This window comes from Eubalaena glacialis, chromosome 3 (genome assembly GCF_028564815.1).
Source record: "Eubalaena glacialis isolate mEubGla1 chromosome 3, mEubGla1.1.hap2.+ XY, whole genome shotgun sequence".
Taxonomy (NCBI): domain Eukaryota; kingdom Metazoa; phylum Chordata; class Mammalia; order Artiodactyla; family Balaenidae; genus Eubalaena; species Eubalaena glacialis.
Window position 1 is genome coordinate 58,753,067 of NC_083718.1, and position 25,936 is coordinate 58,779,002.

At 39.1% G+C, this 25,936-nt stretch overlaps 1 protein-coding gene across 5 annotated transcripts in view; it reads right to left on the bottom strand.

The window, feature by feature from the left end:
* Positions 1 to 4,163: 4,163 nt before the first annotated feature.
* The window catches only part of RABGAP1L (RAB GTPase activating protein 1 like), a 655,755-nt gene continuing 633,982 nt past the window's right edge, over positions 4,164 to 25,936 (bottom strand). For 4 of the 5 annotated variants that reach the window (XM_061185687.1, XM_061185686.1, XM_061185689.1 and 1 more), the window contains 6 exons: positions 20,104 to 20,214; positions 13,120 to 13,224; positions 10,761 to 10,844; positions 7,683 to 7,754; positions 5,571 to 5,768; positions 4,164 to 4,559 (listed from right to left, as the gene is read on the bottom strand). In XM_061185687.1, the coding sequence (XP_061041670.1) occupies positions 4,407 to 4,559; positions 5,571 to 5,768; positions 7,683 to 7,754; positions 10,761 to 10,844; positions 13,120 to 13,224; positions 20,104 to 20,214 (723 nt within the window). In that variant the 3' untranslated portion in view covers positions 4,164 to 4,406. Of the gene's footprint in view, positions 4,560 to 5,570; positions 5,769 to 7,682; positions 7,755 to 10,760; positions 10,845 to 13,119; positions 13,225 to 20,103; positions 20,215 to 23,804; positions 23,844 to 25,936 lie in introns of those variants that run through there. The other variant, XM_061185690.1, reaches the window with a different exon arrangement.

The window sequence follows — 25,936 nt, forward strand, 5'->3', positions numbered from 1 at the left end:
TTTATGTCCTTATCATTCAGTTTCCTGTATTTTATTCCATATATAATATATAGTTATTAAAAGTTACATTTTAACAGAAAAGATTTTACATGTTAACTTATTGCCAATGAAAAAGGAAAGTAACTCAAAATATTCATCTTCTACTCAATGATTCTTTTTTCTTAACGTTTTCAGAATACCACTAATGATAAACCAGGGGTGGAGATGGGGAGGGTAGGACGTGTTGATGAACATGTTTTTATAGCAGGTAGCAAATACATTTGGAGATAAGCTTGACGTGTCGTCTTTTAGATGGAAGCTAAGAAAGGGACTTCTGACAGTTGACTGTAGTCACTAAGCTACTCATAAACATCCACTTTTCTCCTTACAACTCAAGATCATCATCTCCTATTGAGGTGCAGCCTGCACCGAAGTATTCATTTTGGTAGCTCTTGAAAGATAAGGAAATCCCTAAGGGCTTTGCCTGTATTATATGGAAGCCACTATGAGAGAGGAAGGATGTTTTGGAGCAGTTCCAGTTCAATGTGACAATCAGCATGGCAACTAGAGAGAAAGAGTTTTATATATCTGGTAGTAGGAAACACAGGCCACTGAGCTGTGCCTGGCCTTCTGTATCTGATTGCCATGTACATATTCAGTTGCATGGTACCTGGGTATACCAAAGAGGCAAGGATACTCCATATAAAATTCTACCGATCACACACACACACACGCATCTCACAGCATTCAAATCAAACAACAGAGTTTGTCCATGCTCTCATTTACCTGTAACTGAAGCAAGAGAATCGGAGCTACTTTAGAGTGGTTTTTTTTTAAGAGTAACTTAAACAACAGAATAATCTTACTAAGTAATTTAAAGTGTTCTTTTCCAGAAAGATAAAACAAACAGGGTATTTAATTTTTTGAAAGCTTCTTTTTCTCTAAAAGGGTCTTGAAATCAGACAACCACGTTAGCAGAATAATGAGTAGACTGATTTCAGCTCAAGAAAAAGAAAACTCAATCCCTTACATTAGTTACATATGTGATTCTCATCCTCAGTAACTAATCAATTCCTTTAAGGATCTAACTCTCATCTCTTATGCCCTAAACTGTGTATTCTCTTGTTTTTCTTACTTTAGGTAGGAAATGAAGCTACTAGTTATTAACTAGAAAGTATTTTAAGAAAATGGAGTAAGGGTTTGAGAAAAATGAATATTAATACATAGTATAAGAGAATGAAATTTTTGAAAACAATGAAACAAGATAAATACTATTAAATACCCCAACATCAGTACAAATATTACTTTTCTACTTTATTATGGAAATTTAAGAAAGCCAATGAAGAACAAATTACTAACTTAATAGTTGGGAGAGAGGAAGAGAATTATTGGTTTCATGGAAAGATAGGGTCATAAGCCTACGTGACATTCCTACTAATGTTTCTGATAGGCACTCATATACAGACCATTAGGTAACTGAGAATTTATTTGCATTAAATTGTATGTAACTAAATATAACCAAATTGTGCCATGGCTCAGGATGTGGGAAGCTAGCAAACATATGCACTGCAAAATTCAGCTTGGTTTCTTTCAGCTTTAAGGAAATGTGTTAAGATTCTCAAGATATAAAAGCTAATGACTGAATTATCCAATTGAATTTCATTCTCTTAATTTATTCTGCAGAATTTAATGAAAGGAGAAATCGTCACTTCTCAGAATGTTGCAAATGTTGCATTTTTGGAGGAATGTTTTATATTATGTATGCTAGGAAAAGATGAAAAACACTCTAGAATATCTGAAAATTTCCTGGATATTTGAGCTGGTCAATCTGTTTCTAAAAGAAATCAAGAGAAGAGTAGCAATTCTCAAATATACTTCAAAAGAAGAGAAATTAAAACAAGCAGTTATTTAATGCTGGAATGCATGAGTTTTCAAACAACACATGGTAAAGGGCATGGAGTCTGGGATACTGCTATTATAATATTGTATGAATAATATCATACACCAACTTTTGAATTTTCTTTCCTTCTGTATTTGCTATTGCTACTTACCCAAAGACATTGCAGTGAGGGACAGTTTAGACTATGGTACCAATACACATACCCAAGTATGATATGCAACTGGAGAAGGAAAAAAAAAATCTATGGATGGCCATTATAATCTTTTAAAAGAGTTAAAAGAAAATGAAAAAGACAGATTTATTAAATGTTTGGAATATATGTACCTAGTTATTTTGTTTAAAGAAAAAAATGTAACGGGCTATGAAATTGAGCCAGGTCTACAGGTAAGAACTGGACCTAGAGCTATTTCTCTCTCAACTACCATTTAAGGAAAATTATGCAATTTAGGCATTCTGTGAAATGTAAAAAGAGCTCTGTACAGTAGAATTATGAGGTTCACAAAACACAAAAGAACATCTTTAATTTAGCTAGCCATCTGATAAGGCAACTTGTACAAGGCTTCTTGGGATCAAAGCATAAAGTACCAGTAAAGCTAACAAATTATATTAAATGATTTACAGAAGCAAGTACCAAGATGCAATTTTCTAGCCATTATATTTTGCAAAAAAAAAAAAAAAAAAGGAAAAAATATTAATTTTTCTAAACCACCATGTTGGGAATGTTAAAGTCAACACAGATACTCAGAATACTATTTTCCTTTTGGGTGAAAGGAAATGAAAACTATGATGAGAGATGTCACTGGACAAAAAAAAAAAAAAAAGAATTCTGTAAGAAAAGTATTATTTGATGAGTGTAAAGAAGGGTAACAAACAACCACATCAGTTTTATGGGCTGTAGATGATACGAACACTTACCGATGAAGGGGATTTCACTTTTTAGAGTTTAATGATTATTTTAGAGGAAAGGATCCATCATGAGCAACTTGTAGTACATGCTCCTGGAGTTGAGATGGCTCTTAGATGATTTTTACTTCCAAGAGTGTGTTACTTTTAACTGCAACATATGGCACAGATGAGAGTCACTCTGGCACTACAGAGTTTGAGATACTTTGCAAAGAATATGTTCAACAGTGAAGCCAAGCATGAGTATCAATAAATGTTACTATACATAGCTGACAGTAGTTTGGTTGCTGTAAAGGACCAAAGCCCTCCAAAATAGCTTAAAAAATGGGAAAATTAGTTTTTCCCTTACCAAAGGATTTCCTGCAAGGACTATTTATAAAGACATGTTAAATACAATTGAAAAAAATATTTCCATCAACTTTTAAACAATAGCTTTACCTTTCCATGAGATAAGCATTTCTATAAAGGTTTTATATGCAATCAAAAATGTTACAAATGCATTTGCATCTCTTCATCTAGGGGTACCAAGGGCACATTTTTAGGAAGCTACAGAAATCAGAAAAAGTTGCCTAATATTAAACTAAGATGATATGAAGCTGACTTCTATTTCCCATTTCATAACTTTAACAGAGTTACAGTGTATTAGTGTTTCCTTAGAAAGTATATGTCAACATTAAATGAATACTCTGTCCCTGGTTCTTCATTCCATTCTAAGCACAAGAGCTGTTCCTGGGCCTTTCTAGGCTTCTCTGGTGAAGGTTTCCTAAAGATGCAACTCATAATATCCACTTCTGACTTTACATTTGCCAGAAGTCACAACTGTGTTCTTACTTAGGAACTCGCAATTCCCACGTGAAGTTCTTAAAAGGACCTGTTAGAAGACCAGGACCAAAATGATTTATTTTATCCTGCATTTATCAAAATCTCAGTTCTTTTTATCTAGTGTGTGTTTTCAATAGCCTATCTTATTCCATGGTTCTTGGCACTTCATTTCCAGATGTACCCAACAGAAAATAAAAATAAACTAATTGTCTTTGGGAACTGTTCAATCCCAGGTCTGTTCTTTCCTTTGGATAGGATTATCGCTATCCTGGGCATCACTTTCAGGAGGAAACCTGACAGTGGTCATGACTGGCCCTGCAATGTGCTTTATCTGAATAAATCCTGAAAAGTTAAGAGGTTTAGGTTGCAATATTTTTTTTTTTTTTTTTTTTTTTTTTTGCTGTGACAAATACCTGCCTATCACTTCAACCTTGGAATAAAAGACATCTCCATTTTTATGTAAGATAAAAATAATATGAATAATTAGTTCTAAATAAAAAGCATTTAGTTCTGAATTACTTATTTCCAACCAAACATCAGGCATGTAAAATAATGTGTAATACTATGATGGATCGGAACACAGTCTTCGATGAGGAAGCACAAAAACAGGTATTCAACATAAATCAGGTTAGTTTAAATAACATCCCTTTTTTAAAAGTGTCATACAAGAAAGAGTAAGAGCTACTGAAAGATCCTGGCTTGCTTTCTGGCCTCCTTTCCTTCCTTTTAAAGGGACACCAGGAATCATCCTGGGTTTCCGTTGCTTTGATCGTTGTGCTCTTGTACTTGGGTGAGGCTGGACCTATGTGCTCTCCTTGGGGGGCTGGGTGGCCTGTGGCGGCTGCAGTGGCTGCGTTCCCGTGGCCGTTTTGATAGAGTTAAGGGTTTTGCTAAACCAAGAGTTTTTTGCAGCTTGGATTTCATTCATAAGGGCTCCCCTCTGATGTTCAAGTTCCTAATTCAAGAAAGAAAATCATCTGAGTTATATAAATATCTTCTCTCTGCCAAAAAAATTAGAGTATAGCTTTTTGGAATCCGCAGGTCTACATAGCTGCAGTTTTCTTCCTACAAAACCCAGGTGAGATTTAGTTGGCTTCTGAATGCAAGAAAAAAAATTAGAGCTGAAAGAGTTACCACTAAAAAACAGAATCTGTGCTTTCTCTGATCAGTGAAATGAAACCTCATTTTACCCTTTTTTCCCTCTGCAATTTAGGTCCAAATCTAGGTTTAGGCTGCAGCCTAAGAGAAGATGTTTAAAACTACAGGTAAACGTAAACATACAGATGGAATGAATTTTTACTGATAGTATAAGCATGAATAAATTCTAGTTCCAAACACATGGCCTGTGCCCCTGAGGACGTACAAGGTCCGAAGCAGAAAGAGTTCAGGCTCGTTAGTGTGGCGCAGCAGATGCCATGGCAGGACATGGCAAGGGTGAGGGCCACTGGTAAGAAGGAAGTGGGAACAGTCCATCAGAAGCCAGGACTGCTTTTCTAATTCTGATATCCTCCGATACGGAAAGAGATTACGGGGAAAGGGATTTGGCAAAATCAGGTAAAGATGAAAAGAAGCTCCAAAGAAAAGAATGGCCGTCAGCCAACGTTCAACTGTCAGGGGAAGGATAACAGGAGGGGTTTGGCCTTTCAACTTTCAGGATCAGCTAAGTGACCAAGTTCAATGGGAAAGGACCATGGCCAAAAAATATCAGGGAAAATAAAAAGGCATATGCTTAAGTTCTCACAAGATATATATAATTTTAGTTATTAAAAATTTATTTAAAACTATCTGTTTATATCAGTGTTTAAAAATGATGTAAAATACAACTCATTCGTGGGCAGAAAATGTATTCATCTTATATGGTAACATCGTATGATTTTGAGCTCAATAGGCCGACTCTACAGTACTAGACTATCCTAGACCACTAACTGTTTATTTTTTTAAATTGATCTTTTATCAAATCACCAACCTGGATTTTACACTTGGCCTCCACCAGCTGCAGTTTGGTTTGTGCCAATTCCAGCTCCATCTCCCTCAGCTGCTTCTTAAGAGAGTCCTTCTCATCATCCGATTCAATTCCCTGGTCCTCTCTGCTTATGGCTGCTACTTTCAAAGCACCCTCCTTGCTGAAAATGTCACTGCAGTGTTTACATGCCATTATTTTACCCTGAAATATCCAAAAGAGATATTCAACATCAAACTGCATTTCATAGCATAAATCATGTCCTGAAACAATGCAATATGATTTTTCTTTAGACACTGCTTGTGGTCATCAAATACAGGCCCATTTATAAAAGTAATTATTTTTCTTGTGCTATGACCAAAATGGTTATAGTCGGCACAAAACCCAACTATCCAAGACAGGTGCTACTTTTTTGTACAGTATCTCTAGAGAGACTCTGGGGATAGAAAGTATTATAGCATTTCTTTGAAATCTTTTCTAGAAACTTTGTACTACCATTATCCTTACTAGATGCCAAGCCCCATGGCATATATGCTACATGCATTACCTCATTTAGTTATGATTAGGTATTATCATCCCCATTTTATAAATGAAGAAATTTAAGAGTTTAAGTAACTTCCCTGTGGTAGACTGAGGAAGGTCATTATGACTAACCTAAGTCTACCCCTGCAACAAGTGAAGTATACGTCCTTTTGTTCAACTTTAAGTGAAGATGATCATTATTGTTCAAGGTGATAAAAGCAACTCTGCCACATGCCTGGATTGCCAATCAAGCACAGAGCACTGAACAATGGCAACTCTTTTCAAGACAACAGTGCTACTGTTTTCTTAAAATATCTTCAAAAAGTTTAGAGATAAGAGATACTACAGAATCTTGATCTATTTTGATGTCCTACTGTTAAAGCTCAGCATGTCCATAACTGTAACTATACCCCTCTCTTCACACACACACAAAGCAACTCTGCCCACACTTCTGTGTCACTGTGCATTACCCCACCATTTAGGCCTAAAGAATTTGGTGTCATCTTTCCATTAGCTTCTCCTTCACTCCATATTCAGCTGGTCATAAAATTCTTCCTCTTGATATGTCCAAGCATGTCTCCCAGGCCTGAATCCCAAAAAGTCACCTTCTCAGAACAAAGTTCCTATTTTCAGTTCTCATGTCTCAGATTTTCAGGTTACAACTTTTAAAATATGTATTTACTGAGCATTTATTGTGTGCCAGGTACTAGACTAAGCACTTTATTAACAGGATCTTATTTAATCTTCAAAATGACCTTATGAGGTAGGTAATATTATCTCTATTTTACAGAACACAAAATAAATCTGAGAGAGGTTAAATAACTTGTCTAGTTGTTAAGTGATATACGAAAGTGCCTAGAATGCATTTATTTACTAGTATAAAGCTGAATATATTCAAATAGAATTATATCAGGTTTCTGTAACACTGGCCCCAAGAGCTGGCTGTACCAACACTGCTTCTTAGGAATACCAATCCATTTGGTTTACTGCTGTTTCTATACAATAAACAATCACTTTTTTCAAGAAGGTAATCAACGTAAGGAGTTTTACCACCAGGGGGCAGCATAGAAATAAATGCTGCACGCTTTCTTTAAAAACAAATCTCTACTTTTGGTGGAAAAATCAGTTACCCAACGTGTTTCCTCCAGCTGAGTTCTATACTGCCCATGGTGTCCACTGTTTAAGAGATTAATGGGATGATCCTACTGGGTTGCACAATGAAGTCACATCAATTCAGGCACAGCTGGGATGCAGGCTGCTGAGGGTTCGGGTTTCCAGGTTTCCAACAACCAAGAAAGCTCAGGGGCCTCTTGTGACAATGCTGAAATCCTACCTGCTTTCCTGTTACCTGTCTCTGACAGCCCAAAAGATTTCTGGGAACATAACCTTTCATCTGGCCCACACCCCGGTCAGAAGAGGGACCCTATTCACCATAATTCCTAACTCCTTTAAAACAAAGGTGGGGTGGAGCCGTGTCTACAGGCTGTCCTGCCTGTGGTGCATCACCATATATTGGGATCCTCTTATCAGGTACTCACTCAAGACTACATGAATTTGGAAGAAATTGTATCACAGAACTGTTTCATTCTTCCTCACCTTTACCACTTCCAGCTCCTCCTTGCTGGCTGCTTGCTGTTTCTCCAGTCTGGTACTCAACTGGGAACAGATCTACGAGAAAGAAAAGAGCTACTTTACTAGAAAGTAGAATGTCTCTTGTAGCATGTGCACACAGCTGTTTATTCACTCACATCTCTGATGCTAGAAGAAATTTTGCAAATGAGTAGCTCTGCAAATGCCAGTCATTCCCATAAAACAAGCAGCAGAAAGCTTGAGAGTGTTCCGTGTGTGAAGCACACCTCTCTATCTCGATCAGTAGAAGAAACACACGGGGTATATTTGCTTTCTTTCTGTCACTAGCTTCCATGACTGGTCCCAGTGAATTCCTGTCCTCACTTTGGAATCAATCTATAGAATCTTTGCTGAGTATCTACTTTGGGCAAGGTACTATCCTAGGAATCTGATGAAAAGAATTCTGAATTTCTTCATGACTGAAAAGTGCTGTGCTGTGATAATCAGTGAGAAAGAAAATGTATGTAAAGGGTTTAATATAGAACACCATTAAATAACATCTCATTATTATTGATTCTGAAATAAGGTGCTAACAAGTACCAGGAACAGACAGAAATAAGTGCTTTCAAAGCCCCCTAAAATTGTATTAAAAACAAAAAACAAAAAAACGGAAGTTCAAGTCTTGCTAAACTTGAGTGAAATAAGAATTTTTTATTTTGGAAAAAAATGGAATAAAAAAGTTAGGGGATGTCAAATTTTCAAGTGCAATTTGGACTAAAAGCATAAAAGGTCTACCTCTATTATCAAAACGGACATTAAAAAAAAACCCAGTCTACTCAAAAATAGTTCTAGAGACCTGGGACTACTTGTTGAGTTCAGTCTCCAATTTGTCCAGATCCAAGCCTGGAAACAATAAATAGGACTGTAGGGCTGATGTTAAATAGAAGAGATTTCTCAAGCAATTTTGGCAAACAAATAAACCCTTTTAAATAAGCCCAAACATTCTGAAATATAGCCAGTAATAGCCAATTCCAACTACAGAATGCATTTAGATTACGTTATATGTTCAAAGAGATGGGTCTGTTGCCTTTTACATCAAGTGCTTGCCAGATAATATTCAAGAATAGTCCCAAGGATTGCTCTTTGAAGAGTGCTGCATATGGCAGCCACTCATTGCCTAATGTGATGAAAAAAATACATTTGCAGCGATGGCAAGTTCCGTAGCACACGGTCTTTAACATTCCTTATATTGCTTAATGTCTAACCAGCCCTTCTCTTAATTACCTAAATTCAAAATCTCAGGATCTCTTCCAGTATTTTCCCTTATCTAGCAAAAAAATGACTCTTGTGTTTCCTGCTTCTCCGTTTTCATTACTACTTATTGTAGTTCAGGGCCCTACTTTTTTCTCCCCTGGACTCTGCTGTTGGCCTCTTACTGCTCTGTGTCTTTCTTTGCCCCTGCATCTCTCCACTTGGTTCCACATTTCTCCCTGGACAGAGTAGTGCCAATTATATGTCCCTGGTCATGCCACTGTCCTCCTGTAGACAGAATAAAATCCGAACTCCTCAGCCTATCCTTGAAGACCTTCCTTGAACTAGGCCCCAACTCATCTTTGCTTTTCTCGTCTGTACTTGAAACTCTTGCTAAACAAGACTCTTTGTCACTAATCTACCTCCCATGCCTTTGCACATGCTGTCTCCACCTTTCCACCATTTCCATCCTCTCCTTCTCCATCTCCAGATACCCAAACCTCACCTAGCCTTTGAAGCACAACTCAAATCACTTCCTTCTCCAGGAAGGGATTCCTCATTTCCCACATGTAAGAAATTCCCTCTCCTCTTAATTATGGACAGGTTTTACCTCCGTATTACAAGATCAGCTTCCAGAGAAGAGAAATTGAATGAATTTATCTTTTATTCCTCCAAAGTAACAAGCCTCACACGTAGCAGGCATTAAATAAACATATATTGATTTTGTATATCTGTATGTAGATACAGATATATAGATACAAATAGATTATAAAAGAGAAGAAGATAGCTCTGAAGCCTTATTTCTAAGCAATCTTCCATGAAGGGGCGGAATCCTTATGGAAGGGTGTTCATAATATACAAATGAACTAGTTTCCCCCCAAATGCATGAACAATATAACTTACATTTTAATTTATATAGCAACAAAGCATACTCAGTGTACTTAGTGATTCTTTCTAGTTGGCAAGATTAAGGGAGGTTTGTTTTCCTTGTGCTTTTCTGCACTTCCCCAAGGAATGTAAATTTCATTTATAAGCAAAAAAAAAAACACTTTAAAAAAGTAAGCCTTAGACTTCAAACTCCTATGTGAGGCAGGAGACCCCAGGGAAATTTCTGGATAAGTAGGTGGCATACGGTACCTTAACAATTCTGGAAAACTGGGACTTGAACAGTCCAGTCAGAGTACTTTGGCAGCAAGAGGAGTACTTGCCATGTCCCAGCATAACCAGCAGGGACCGGAAGATACTACTGCAGCTGGAATGAAGGCTTTCTGAGACACGCCGCCACCCCCCCCCCCAACCCTGCGATGGGACTAGAAATGTCCTCAAGGAGAAGAGCACCGCCCCACCATTAAAAGATCTTTTTAAGGTTAACAAGAGGAGGTTAATTGCTAGCACTGGCCTCTGTTGGGTAAGGTCACATAGCCATGTGGGAAAAAGAGCTCCCATGTTCTCTACTGGGACAGCAAAGGACTCATGGGTCTCCTGGCTGTTGCCATTTAATACAGTGTCTAAACTTTAGTGCTCGGCCAAGAGGCAAATGTTACTAGTGTGATCTATTGGAAATTAGCTTCTGAGTAAGGCAGAGACAGGATCCCAATGGTAATAAGATTACTTGTTCCTCTAAATCTATCAAACATTGAAAACAACCAACAGATTGTTTTGCTCAATTAAACTTCTCATGTTATCAGCAAGCAGGTCCAACCACTGTCTGTTTCAGAGGAGAAAATGAGCCAACAAATATAATCAATGCAGTGCAGTTACCGTTCTGGAAACTCTAAAAACAAACAAACTTTCCCCAAAGAAAAGAGCAAAACAATCACTTTTATAGTGACGAAGCTCACAATGGCACATTACCTGTTTATACTCGGCAATGATAGCTGTAGTCTTCTTTATTTCATATTCTGCCTTCTCTAGCTGTTTCCTGAAGACTTCTTTCAGCTAAAAGAGTAAGAATGAGAAACATCAAGACTCAGTCAAAATCTTAATAAATGTCCACGAACATCCATATTCCAGTCTGCCTGATTCATAGTCAACAACAATGTAAACAACTGTAAGTACACACATTTTTCCTACTGCAGTTGCATGTTGGTCATTTGAAAAACCTAATCATCTCCAGAGATACAGAAATCTTACTTTTTTTCCTGCAATGTATAAGAATATGAGCTATCCTAGTATAAAACTGCTTATGCTTTTTACTACTTTATAAATATATTGTTAAATAAGTGTCCATTCAGAAGCTATCTTTATCCTTATGAGAGTCTAAAACAAAACATCAAGGCAGCACTGCATGTACTCTTGATGCTCTGCAGTAAATTACTGAAAAAACATTTTAGGGCTTCCTCTTTCGTCCCATATCGACACTGCTGTTACCCCTCAGGAGGTAGGAACAAGAAGCTTTTGGGACTGGAGACAGACATGGGAGATGGGGACTGAAGAAACACTGACTTTAGAAGAAGTTAAAGTGACATAATGCAGTACTTGTTATAGTAGCAGAAATACTAAATTATGAATGTTAAACCTAAAACCACAGTTATTTCTGTAGCCTGGCAGCTCTAGAATTCTAGGTATAGAAGAAGGTTAAGGCAATGAAAAAGCTCAGGTGCCACCAGATAAAAAGGAAAGAATTCAATTCTCCCAAACTGACCAAACAAAAAACAACTCTGGTTAATCTTTAAGTACACAATCAGAAAAAATTGATGAATTCTGCTTTGCAGCATCCCAAATTATGAATGGAGTATACTCGGTACTTGCAAATTCACAAGTTATTGCAATTTATAACTGGTCTTATCATTACAAGATTTCGGAATTTCTTCATATTTGCTACATTCTAAAATTCTAAGAGCATTTGTAGGTTATACTGATTCAAACTTAGTTGTTTATGTTGGTCTCTGTTCTCTGTTACATAATTCAAGGACTTCAGCCGTACCCTTCGTCCCTTCTGCAATAAGGCCGCACTGACTCAGGGTCAACTGAGATAGCTGAGATGCTTTGAGCAAGTTCATTTAATTTCTCTAAGCTGTAGTTTACTCATCTGACAAATGAGAATAATCCCTATCTCACAAGGGAACCACAACAGTTAAAACAGGATATACACACATATATAAACACACACACACACACACACACACACAGAGGAGAAGGGCATGGATTAAATTCATTTGCTAACAGCTTCATTCTTTACCTGAAGTACTAAAGTGGGCCACCAAAAAATAGGAAGTAAAGAAAACAGCAAAACCCATCCAAAGGGCTAGATCAAACTGGATAATCGGCCCCCGAATATTTTTGAGTATGTTAAAGAAAAAAAAAAAAACTTGGTCCACAGTAATTGCCAAGACTCATTTCATCATTTAAAAAAAAAAAATCATGGAATACTTTTTATAAATCCTGGAAGGTGCTAAATGACACATCCCTTCATTAGTAACTTTACTGGAACTTTTTCTGGTTGCTTGGATGTAGGTCTTTGAAATGCTTTGTGTGCTGTTTTACATTTAGTATTATTGATGTCTCCGAACTGAACTCATTAAAATAAGTGAGCTAACCATGCCTGGCTGGGATGGACAGAGATGGAGACCATTGGTGAAGCAGCCTGCTCTTCCTCAGGGAAGCCGGAAGCTTTGACTCCTAGGGTGGAGAGGTCCCTCCTGTCGCCTCTGGGTCCTTGGCAGTGGTGTGTCTCCCAGCTGCTCAGCCTCACAACTCACAGGAAGACTGTGGGGAGCTAACTTCAGGTCTGGCTCCCAAAGGGTTTCTTTCTATTCTCTCAGGGAAGAAGATTTGAGAGCTCTGCCAGGAACAGAAACGTGGGTGCTCCTTCTTCTAAGGCATGAATCGGGAAAGTGAAGCGTGACTGATGGAGGTGACTCCCAGCAGAGATCTCTGGATGCTTCCAGCTTAGCAATCCTCATAAACTACTTCAGAGAAGTCAAACATCTTGGAGATACAACACGAAATCTGCGGATGCCTCAAAGCTCTTGGATCATAATTCCAAGTTCCTAAACTTGGAGAAAGCGTACCACTCTCGCTAGACGTCTCAGTCAAGGCAAATTCCTAAAAGCTGTTCAAGGGTGGAAATGCTGCCTCAATTCCACTCACACGTACTGCTTCAGCATTGCCCTTGATCTGAACAAATTTCATGTTACTTCTTGTTTACAGTATTAATCAACTCCGCGTACCAATACACCTGCGTAAGGACAAGCCCGCCTACGCCCGTTACCTGAGCTGTCTCCTCCTCTTGTTTCCTCTTCTCTTCCTCAGTCTCTACCAGCCTCTGTTTGGTCAAGAGGAGCTCCTTATTCAGCACGTCTGCCTTGTCTTCTGCCTGCAAATCAGAGTCCATCACAGTCATAAAGAAGGTGAAGAAAGCACGTGTATACCTTCTCCGACCTCCAGTTATTATTGTTCCAACATTACCGGAAGCCTTTCTATTCCCTCTGGCTCACCCAGGGGGTGGCTGCTTTCACTGAATGCCAGCCAGGTCCCACGCACTTAGCACACATTATCTCTAATCCTCACAACAAAATTTATTTTCCAGATAATGACAGTGAGGTTTGGAGAGATCAAATAAACCTGACTGGGACACACATCTAAGATCAGAGCCACGATCTGAATTCAGATTTGAATGGCACTGAAGCCCATGCTCTTTCTAAACGCGTCTTCCACATTTTCAGCTGTCACTACAGCACTCACTTGGAGACTGCGTGGTAAGACTGGATGAAGGGGTGGAGCCTCACTTGGAAGCTTCCACCTGGTGGTGTGTGGGGCGGATCCAGAGAGGATGAGCAGACAGGCTGATCCGTGGACCACAGTTAGGTGAGAACATTCCAAGACCAGCCGAGGTTAACCTGGCCCACCAGGCTACACACAATAGCAACGAGTACAGTAAGGAGAAATTAAGACCAAAACCCTGTGATAGAGACAGCCCTGAGGAAAATTGAAGTAAGGACCAGGAATCCAGGCAGAAAAGACCATATTTCTAGAATAGCCAAGAAAAGCTTGGAGAGAGTACACTGCTCATAATTTGGATACAGACGCAAAATTCACCGTGAAAGCACTGTGTGTTTGTATATTTAACTTAGTTAATGTGTGTCTGCTTTATACGTCAGGACACTTACCTCGCCCTTTAGGTCTCGGCTTCAGGTTCACTCCTGCAGTGCAGCGTGGTCTGAGCCCTGTCCCACTCACCCCATCCGCATCGGTTCCCCACCCCACCTAAGCTCGCATCTCCCTTGACAGCACATAGCACGACCTACAGTGACAAACTGCGTGTGTGATATGTGTGCCTCGCCCAGCCGTCTGCAGCTGTGGGAGGCGGGAAACCTCTCTCTTTTGCTCGTCACTACACCCCCAGCCCTGAGCCCAGGACTGGGACAGAGCAGGTGCTCCATAAGTGAGTGAATGGACGTGGCCCTCTGAGGCCCTGGAGAAGCAGACTGGGTGGAGGGGGCCTCAGGATGAGTTCAGCAGAGAAAACCACAGTCACAGAAAAGAGGCAGCTCTTTGAAGAAGCCATCCCGGGCTGACAGCAGCAAAACGCTGTCCAAGTCTTTGTGAAAACTGGCCAGGTGGCCTTCTGTCTGTGTTTCACCGTATCTCCCACATGTCCAGATGGCCAGGCCAGCACAGTCTGCTGGGTCCTGGCAGAGAAACTACATTCCAGCTTCTCGGCTCTGTCTTCCAGTTCCTGATGTCCCACAGCCTAGGGCTTATAGCTGTTTTCAGATAATTTGGAACTGTCGGGTAGTTAAAGTGAAAAAGTCCCTTTTAAAGACTTTGAAATTTGTTCTGATACATTAGATTTTAGGGGGAAAAATCTACAAAGCAAAACTGCATCCTAAAAGTAGAGGTGGGTTTCAAAGAATGCGACATGTATGTTGCAAGTTAAGTTTTAATAAATCGTAAGATATCAGATGTAGACTATGGAAACTCAAAACTGCGAATTCTAGAGCTGCAAGGCAGATGACAAGTTACCTACAAAGCAGGAGATCCTTCCCAAGGTCTCCAACAGAGGGTCTCCCGGTGGCGAATCATGAGCTTGCACTGGCAGGTGCTCCTCTAATGCCCTGAGAATTTGGTTCAACTATCCTTTGGTTGTTCCACTATGGCATTAGCCTTTGAAAATATTTTTAAATAAAAAATACAATTTTTCTAGTGAAAAAAAAAATGCTGTCCTGATGGCTTCGGCATTCTTAAAAATCTTACCAAATCTGTCTCCCTAGAATGGCAGTCCACTCAGATATTCTACCCCAGAATATCTGAGCGACAGCCCTGCTAATAAAGACTGCACTTGAACCACCTCTTACTGTACCCTCAGCAATCTCCATTTTGTGAAGAAAATAGCCCTTTTTATAGTATATATCATGAAACACTGAAACAAATGTTTTCTAAGTTTGGTTTCTTGAAGGGAGATTCACTCAAACTCAAAAGTGAGCCTTTTGCCAACTTCTGAATAGTCAATGCTGTCCTGACATTCAGCAACAAGCTTCTAAAATTCTGCAGCATATCTAGATGTTGTACGATTTTGGAAATATCTATAAGAAAAGGGACGGGACTTCCCTGGAGGTCCAGTGGTTAAGACTTCTCACTTCCACCGCAGAGGGAGCGGGTTCGATCCCTGGTTGGGGAACTAAAAGATCTTGCATGCCGTGCAGTGCGGCCAAAAAAAAAAGGGAAAAAACTCACTTCCCTGAGGAAATTTTTAATAAACATTTAAACATGTATGACGAGAGGGACTTTGTTTGTTTTTTTTAAATTTATTTATTATTTATTTTTGGCTGCGTCGGGTCTTAGTTGCGGCACGCGGGATCTTCGTTGAGGCATGCAGCATTTTTTCATTGAGGCACGCGGGCTTCTCTCTAGTTGTGGTGTGTGTGTTTTCTCTTCTCTAGTTGTGGCGTGCAGGCTCCAGGGCATGTGGGCTCTGTAGTTGTGGCGCGCAGGCCCCAGGGCGCGTGGGCTCTGTAGTTTGTGGCACGTGGGCTCTAGTTGAGGCGCGTGAGCTCAGTAGTTGTGGCGTTCAGGCTTAGATGCCCCGTGGCATGTGGGATCTTAGTTCCCTGACCAGGGATCGAACCCACATCCCCTGCATTGTAAGGCGGATTCTCTACCACTGGACCACCAGAGAAGTCCCAGGCCTATTAGTTTTATGTACACATTTTCTGCTGCACGTTCTTCACTATGCCAAGGTCAGGTGACCTCCCTCTATTTCTGTTGTTATCAGATCTGACATCTGCAGAAATTGCTGTGGGTCCCACAGGAAGCTGTATCCAGAGTTTCCCCTCCATGCTAAACAGTAAAGTAGGACTGACTCTGCTCATCAAAATAGAACCAGATCTGAATTCTCCTTTTAAAAGGTTCTCCTTTTAAAAATGGTCTTCTGGGTCTCTATATAGCCAACCTCTATACCTCACTTAAGTAGAAACCATCGTTAATGTTAAAGGAATCTCCAGGAACAGAATACTAAACAGATAGAAACTCTAATTATATCTTTGAGCCCAAATGATAAAACCTTCACCATAATTTGATAAGACTGAGTGGACCATTGTCATTACTGTCTTCTAATCGCCTACCAACATCTTTTAATGCCTTATTGATATGAAAACTTCTAATTGCTCTCTAACTTCTATGACATGTATATATGAGAGAAACAAACACTGCAATGTGTGATTAAATCATGAACCAACTGATAACCTGCTCAGAAGGCTCAGCTCTCACGTTAGGGATGAGGCTCTTTCAGAAATAATTTCTCAAAGAACTAGCCAAGGCAGTTGTTCAATTTAAAACAGAACAAAAGAAAGTGCCACTTGTGATATGCAGCTTCTGGTTTGACACGAACTCCCTCTGGTCAGAAGGGACCTGGGCCCAGGCTGCAGTGGGAAAGCACTGGTTGTGCCTCTTGTTTTTGTTCCTTGGGAACAGAAAGAACAGGAAGGGCCTGAAAGCAGATAGCAACAGAAACTGAAATGGAGATATTGTATCTTTTTTCATTTCTAATCACTGAGAAGTCATTATTTAAGGAGTCTCAGGGAGGGCAAGTTGTCAAAAGAGAAGGCTCTGTCAGAGAGAAAAATGAAGAGCTGCTGGGGGCCAGGAAGCCTGAAGCCAGCGCTAAAATGACATGGGTATGAAATAACTTACCTAATTACCTAATTAGGTTTGTTTGCTTTACATATTGTCTCAAATACAATCTGCTTTCATATTTGTTTAATGTATGCCAATGTTTTGCTATTTTAATTAAAAGATTTGATTTTGAAAAACTGGGAATGGAAAAGTACTGGGCAAACTGGGTGAAGGCAGGCAAAGCCTCACGCTAATATCCTTCCTCTCCTCAAAGACTGGATGGGCAGGACACCTAAACTGCAGGGACAGCTTTTTGATGTGCAAATAAACCCTGCTCAGGCAGAAACTACAAAATTAGATGTTAGGAGGAGATAGCAATTTTTGAGTTAGCGAGTCAATGAAATGGCAATTTTTATTCTCTCATCTAGAAAATAAGCTTCAAAAGGCAGAGGGGCCAGGTCTTAACTACTTTTTTAAAAAGAGAAAGAGAGGTATGAAGGGAGGAAATAAAAAGAAGGAATAAATGAAGGGATGTTTTCTTCAGGGATTGATCTAGTAGCTCCATGAGGTACCCAGGTACTCAATAATTTCAGGAGGACCCTAGCAATTGTTCCGGACTAATCTACAAAATGGGTTTTTTGGGTGGTGAAACAATTTTTTTAAATAAAATATTTTTTTCTGATCATTAAAGAGTTATAAGGCACATTATTACTTAACCAAGGGTGGTTAAGTAATTTAAGGTCTTCTTATAAAAGATGTATAATTGAAAAAAAGTATAAAGATGAATATAAAAATTAGATTCACTGTTATCACCCAGAGACATCTAGTAGTAACATTTTGATGTATTTCCTTGTAGGCTTTTTTTCCTGTCAATGTATATTCCAGCCTCCTTTCTTTTCCTACAGGATGGCCCTTTGCCAGCATATATTCCTTGCAATTTAGATGCAAACATTATATATAGATAAATTTACTTTTTAAAAAAAATATTATTATATCATTACCTTCCCATTGTTTTTAAAAATGATTCCAAAAATATATTTTACAGGTATACCTTCATTCTCTCCTTCTGTTGGACATATACATTATTTCAGTTTTTTATCCTTGTAAGTAACGCTGCAGTAAACAACCTTATACCTATATTTTTGAGCAAATCTCTACTTTTTTTAGGATAGCTTTCCAAGTCAGAGTATATACGTCAGTTTCCTCATTTATAAAATGGAAGATTAAGTACTTACTTAATGGAGTCATTAGGAAAATTAAACGAGATAATGCTTATACATTGCTGAATAAAGTGCTCTGTGCACAGTAGGAACTCAGTAAGTATTTAATTTCATTATTGTTCAACCTTTTAAATATACCACATGTACATTTTAATGTACCAAATACATTTCCCACATAACTTTCAATTTACAACTCTAACTTATTTCACTGCATCCCTACTGAGTCTAACTGCTTAAAACTTTTGTTCCTTCTAGTTTTATTGAGATATAATTGACATACAGTACTGTGTACGTTTAAGGTGCACAACAAAATGATCTGAATTACATACATCATGGAATGATTACAATAGATTTACTGCAAAACTTTTTCATTTAGCTAGCCATCTTAAGAAAACTATTAATGGATAAAATATTCAAAATGGCAGAATCAAGTGTCAGTCAAGGCCATTTGGAAAGCTAATATGGAACCAAAAATTTCATTAGAGTACTGAGTCACACTGTGGTCTTATTGCTACAAAAGTACAACAGCCAAGGTCAGGCTGGGTGTGGCCCTGTTGAATGGGGACCCCTCTACCTTCCTTGGTTCTGACTCTCTTAGTCACGCATTTTTCATACCATCTCTAACAACCTGCAGAGAGGCTGGCTGAATGGGGTTTGCAGTTAAAAGGGCCATCCCCCTGCCTTCCTCCATGGGGCTGCTGCTTCTACCTTCTACATCCTGTGTCCCAAGCAGCACAGTTTTTGTTTTATTTTCAAACTCCATTTAGTGTTGACGCCTTCAGCTTTCTCCTCTCCCCCTTCAGCACAATTTTCCTTAACAGTGGTTTTATCTCCCATCTTACTGTGGCTAAAACTTCTGAGCTGCAAAATTAGCTGTTTATCTGGGAAAAGGAGTTGTGGCAGGGACCATTTTTAAACAGTAAAAAAATTCCTGCGATTTTAAACATCCAATCATATCATATTATTAACGGATTTGTATTTTAAATATTGTCAATGCATAGTCAGAGCACAGGTAATGCCTCTTTTTTACAGATTCAACCAGCTAAGTCTCAACTTTTCTGACCCTGCACCATTGGGAATATTGTCTTTTTAAAAGTCAGAAAATAGAGTGATGACTTTAAATCTGTGCAAGATTCCTTCTATATTGTCAATTATTTCCAAAAACACTACCAATGGAAAAACAGGAAGTCCTAAAGCTGTGAGTACTGTTGGAAAGGACAAGGAAGTTAAAGAATTTAAGGGCTTCCTAGCAACAGCTAATGTTTATTGAACACATACTCTTGTAGTGCTTTACCTCATTTAATTCTCACATCATCCCTATGAGGTCAACACTTTTTTAAACCTATGGGCAGGTTAAGAATGGCCCTGGGTCACGTGATTAGTGAGTGGTGACGCCAGGATTCACACCCAGGCAGTCTTGGCTCTCGACCACTAGGATGCCTGTCAATCCAACAATACATATCTCAATGTACATACTTCATATAAAATCCTCACATTTACTGTAGATGAGAAATCTTTTTGGAACAAAAAAGTACAGTGCCTACAGATATTAGAGTGGCACTGTATACTCTTGGTGACTGATATTCTCAGGTAATGATGCTGGCAGTCCTTGGTTTAGGAAAAGTAGAGATTAAGAGAAGAGACACCAGAGAAGCTTAGAGCTATTTTTTTTTGTTTTAAGTATGTTGCACATGCTGTTTGCAAATGACCGAAACCCATCTCAAAGGCTTGCGTTTTCCACCGTCTCCGGTGAGCACAGCAGTCCCCCCTCCCACTTACCACCCACCCATTCACCCATTAGGCAGCTCACTCAGGGTCAAGTACAGAGCAAGCCCTGGTGGGACTGCCCGGAGAGCAACTTGGTCCTTGCCCCGGAAGAGGCTGTCATAGTCTTATTTCCGCCTAGTGAAGGACAGGTTTACCTGATCCAAGTCATTCCGCAGAGCAATTTTGCTGGTTACTAGTTCATGGGCAAGGTCATCATTCTCTTGTTCCAACCTCATGCTGGCCTCTTGTAATCTCCGGTTCTCCCTCTGCAGAAAAAGAGCAACAGCCAGAGGTGGGCATTAGGGCATTAGTGCCTGGACATACTACCAGAAACAAGTGGAACTGGTGAGGAAAAACAAGCAGCAACAACAACAACAAAGTGAACTTTTCAAGGTGTAAAAAGGAGAAGGCGCGAGTGGCACAGGAAGGCAGGATTGCTGTCTGGGAAACAACAGTGGGTTAAGCGAGCGGAGCAGATGCGGAACGCTACCCAGTGAAACTTACAATTGTCCCTTAAGCCCTCCACACAGGACGTCATCATAAAAACTGTGCCACGAAAAGCAAAATTTCCAAACACACCCCCAAGCTTGTGAGGTTTTCATATAGCCCTAGAATACAGACACAGGCAAGTCTTTGTTTGAAACATGCACGATAATCCCACCCTTGACCTCAAAGGAAACTGCAAGACACAGTAAGGATGAAATTGGGGAAACCACTAGACATTTCTCTGAATGGTTTTTCCCATATCAGAGTTTAAATTAATTGAGTATATTTAAGATACACGGTTTGGATTTGTTTTGCTATCGACTGACATTTTCATTCTTTGGATATGAATGTATTTACTTTTCTGAACGCCAATTTTTGTGTTAGTAAGAGCAACTGTCCTTATGATAATGTCTCTGAATGTTTGTTTTGCTTTTTTAAAAAACTTCAGATTAAAAGGTTCTGGGTAAAATAAATTACTGAGTTGTTTTTTTCCCCTTGAACTCCTAGAAAAAAATTTGAAACAGTTATATAATGAAAGAAGCAAGTCACTAGTTCTTATGAAGCAAGATCTCCCCTTCACCAGTCATTATGAACTGTGCACATTCACTCTGTTTTCTGAATAGCAATTTAGCATCCTCCGTTCCAAAGTATCAAAAGTGCTGTCTCTGCTGTTGTTAGCAGTTACAGAAGATTCAAAAGAGAGCTGACAGGAAAAACATCAATGTGATGAGATCTTCCTGTTTTTCAGATTTACACTCCTAACGGTGTTTTCTGCAAGGATGGCAAAAACTCGGACAAAGCAGTGGTGTACAACCAGAAGACAAATCTATGCCCTGGAAGATAGTGTATCAGAGCATACTGGAGGCAAGGCGGGGAGGGGGGGAGGGGGGGAGGGAGTGAATTTTATCTTCTGTAGAACCACCTGGAGTTTGTTATATGGAAAGAAGAGCCCTGATTTCTCTTTCTTTTCTTTTTGTTTTTTAAAAAGGGCTAAGAAACAGATGGTAAGGGCAAAGCCTGAGACTTTCAAGGAGGGAGAGGATCCAAAAACAGGGCCAGCAAAGAAGCCGAAGGACAAACGTGCACTTTGACTATAGCCAGCCAACAGGGTCCATTGCTGCCTTTTCCTTTGTTAAAGGTAGACTGGGATAGTTGGGAAGAGTCAAAACATTTTTGAAAAAGAGATCTACTAAAAAAGAAAAAAACAATCTTAAATACTTCTAAATAAATTAATGATAGAATTCCATACAGTGTTAAAATATAAGTGAAAATATCTAACGACAGGAGAAATGCTTATGCTACTTTATAGGGAAAAAAAAGACAAATAACTGGAAAATCTCATTTTCATAACAACATAAATAACATTAACTCTGGATAGTGGATTATTTTAACTGTTGTCTTTGTGCTTTTAAAATGTTTCCAAGTTGTCTACAATGAATATATAATACACGTGTTTAAAAAGTTTTAAAAGTTGTTTAGAAAATAAAAAGCAATTCAGAATTTCAATTCCATTGGAAAGGATAAAATGCCAAAATGAGAATTTTTTAAAAGTCTTCTCCTATTAGAAGCTCATATTCTGTGTGAAACCCTAAGGGATCTTCCTCTGTGACCAAGATACAATGTAACCCCTCAAAAAAACCACGCCTTGCCAGGAACCCTTTCCCAAGATATTCCTGAAAAGACAGTGTACATATTTGTAGGGGCAAATTGTACTCATCAAATTCTGTCTGTCTCCTCAATCTACAGAAGTTCTACCCTCCCATAGAAGCATAATAAAAGTGGGAACTAAAATATAAAAAAAGCCAGGGTGTCTACAGCTGAATCTTTCAATCTTTGCTGAAGTCATCCAAATTCTAGCAGGGGCTAGAGATTAGTCTTTCATCCTGATATATCAAACTATTACCCCTTTTTACAGAAACAACTTACATGCTTGTTGAAAACAGATAAAAAAATATGGTTCAAAAACTTTTCCAACAAATTTCCTCCTTGCCAGGAACAAGCAGCAATACCAAGCACAATTTCATCATACCATATTTCACAAGGCAGACTGCTTTCGGCAGGGAAGAGATTTTTCTCATTTCTTGATAAATCCCCTCAAAAGAGACCGTGATAAGACTACTCGAATACCTATTCCTAAGTGTCCTATTTCTACTGAAGTTGTACTTAGGTCTCCAAGATACAAACAGCTCCCTCAACTACTTACTTACACTGCATTAATTTGGCACAAGCGAAAAATGTTGCAGCTACCAGTTTTTCAGGTTACAGTGACATATGCTTAGAATCAAGTCAAAATAACCTCCAGGTAAAGTCATACAACGCTATGGAAAAGCACTTTGTTCAAAGTACTTAAAAACCGCACCAGGAGCTACTTCACTACTGATTAGAGATACATGTCTAATGGGTTATGTTATATTATATACGAAAGAGGTGTGAGCTCTGCTGAAACCTTACTGGTCACTTCCCATTACCATGACTGTCGCAACTCAAACCTTTCCTCACAGACACATAGCTACGGGGGTGGGGTGGATAGGGAAAGATTGGGGAGAAATTAGGGGTGTGTCTGAGGGTCCCTAAAAAGCAAAATAGCCTAGGGGGCAAGCCTAGTGGCTTTTGCTCTAGCAAGAAGCTTCAGTTCAGTGTGTGCAAAGCAAGCAGCACAGTGGGAAGTGTGCAACTCCTGCTCTGCACTCAGACACGTGGGAAAGCAAGCTCTGGGGCCAAAAATGCAGTATCGTCCTCCAAAGTATGAACCTGGGGGCGGGGCAAGGTGGAGATTTTCTATGAAGAAGAACTTGCCCACGCTTACCAAGGGTTAAAGAGAGACAACATGACTTGGCTGTCTTTTCCAGCCTTTCCCAGGGAGCCAAAACTGTTTTTAGAACTGACTGAAGAAAAAGTCTGCCTTTATACTAGAATAAAGAAGACAGTTTAGCTTTGGGAAAGGTCGGAATCTTGCTTGGTTCATTCTGAAATGTTGGCAAGGGCGGCCCACCCGAGAAAGACGTGAAGTGGCCCCATAACCTCAGCCAGTGCAGAGATACTCACATGCCGTAAGTCTGCACAAGCGGATGTGCTGAACGCCCAGAGCCCATAAACAACACAGGCAAAATCGCTTCCCTTGCCTTTCGGAAAAGGTTACAGGAGACAATGCTTACATAACCCTTAAAATTCACAGCACACTACTCCATGTCACACAATTAACAACATTTGAACAAACAGCAGACAACAACTTTCCTCATTAGTTCCCTCCCCTCTTGCATAGGAGATGTGCAGCTGGGAAAGTTGGGTTAGTAACTTTGGGGAGGAGGATACTGCATTTTTCAGAGAGACAGACGCTGATATTACAGACATACATAGACAAAAAACTTACCTCCTGAAAAGCCATAGCCCAACTACCGTTTTCAATCATAGGTACAAAGACAATTGAAAAAAAAAAAGAATATCCAATGAAATTGCACACCTACTAATACAATTAGGAAATGGCAATAACAAAAACAGACGCTTGTTAATGCTATTTTGCTCTTTTGTTTTTCCTTAGAGTGTCATTTACTCTAAGTTCTCTCCAGGACAGCTAACATTTGATGCAAGAAAGTATACTTGAGGCAGCCAATGGGCAAAGTCTCAACTCAGGAAGACTGATACACTAAACTCCTCCCTCTCCACGCTGTTATTTGCAGTTTGCATGACTGATGAAAACGCTGTCTGTGGAACTATTTGCAACTACGGTGTGAGTTGTTTACACTGTTATTAGAGCTGGGTGGAAGGAACTTCCTTATATGACAAAGTCAGAAACATTGCAAAATATTTCATCTTCAGGCAACAGAATGAAATTGCTGGGCAGGGGAATGCAAAAGAAAAATGGATCCCAGCTCTCCTCTGTGTCTGGGGGTTGGAGTTTGGGTGAAGCAGTATAAGGAATGGTGAATGTGATTTTTTCCAAGATGAGAAACCAGAGAAATGTGAACTGGCAATCAGAAGAAAATAAACTCAGCCTTAAAGGAAAAAATGATGGGGAAGGAGGCAGCTTTATAACTCTAGCTCAGTATTTTGGGTGTGCTGTCTGCTGCTATAATGAATTCTTGGCGCAGACTTTTAAAGACATTTAAGGGTCAGGAGAAAATGTTTTCCTAAAAGACCCAGTGCAATTTATTAGCAACAACACACTCAACTCTCACATCTTTTCTTCTGGATGCCTCTTTCAAAAGAGTTGACAGTCATCATATTCAAATTTCATCAAACAGTTTTTTGACATTCAAAGACAAATGCCTATAGATGAAATGTTTAAACGTCTACATTATCTGTAGATGAAATTTGAGAAAGAAAATCTGGATGTCTGAAATCATTGTATGCTCCTACTTTACCCAGCATATCCAGTTTTATCTTTCTGGTGGAAATTTAAACAATTTTAAATGCCAAACTAAAGAGAAAATCTTGTCAGTACTAACTAACTGGCAGTTGGCAAACGAGACTGCATTTCTCATAGCACTTAAAAACAATCTTAGATTACACTTTAGCACAGGGGTCAGCAAACTTTTAATGTAAATGCCCAGACAGTAAATATTTTAGGCTTTGCAGGCCATATGGTCTTTGCTGCAGCTACTCAACTCCGTCATTGTTGTGCAAAAGCAGTTATAGATAATAAGCAAGTGGCTGTGTTCCAATAAAACTTTATTTACAAAAACAGGCAGTGGGCCAGATTTGGCCCACAGGCCGTATGGTTTTCATATCCCTGTACTACTCTAGCATACAAATCAAATTTTTAAAAAGCAAATGGGTTACAGATGACGTAGAAACATAGGAGTGTGATGTAATTTTCTCCGTCAGACTCCTTTAACAGGAAACAAGACGTACTAAAAATTGAAGCAAATTTTTGGAGAATTAATTCTGAAGATCATTGATAAATATACCAAGAGATTCTTAATATGCACAACATTTATGCCTCTCCTGAGTGTTAAGTATAACTCAATCAGCAGACAAGCATCATCAGAAACCACCTGCTCCTTCTTAGCTAAGTGGCTCGAGAAGCATCAAGAGAACTTGGGCTTGCCTTCTCCACCATCCTGTAACAGTGAGTTCATCGAGTTACCCAAGTGCAAAAAGAAAGAGTGGCAGCCTTCTGAAGTTTATCATTAAGTTGTCACAGGCAGATAGAAATCATCCTCTTGACTGTCACTGTTCATTAAAAGCACATGATTTCATAACATAAATATTTCCAAAAGCCAGCAATATCTCTGTGATGTGAAAAATAATAAGTTTATTTTCATTGGAAGAAAAATACTTTTCAAAGATGGATTCACTTATCTTGACTTCTCTGAGTAAGGAAGGGTCCAATACAGTAAAAAAAAAAAAAAAAAAGGGGGGGTGGGGGGTCTTTTTTTCCCCACATATGTTTAGCATAATTTAAACTTCTTCACTTATCAACTTAAAAACAAAATGTGACAATTGCTCTAAATTATTTCCTTAGATATGTAAGGATAGCAAATAATACAAGTTAAGCTTTAT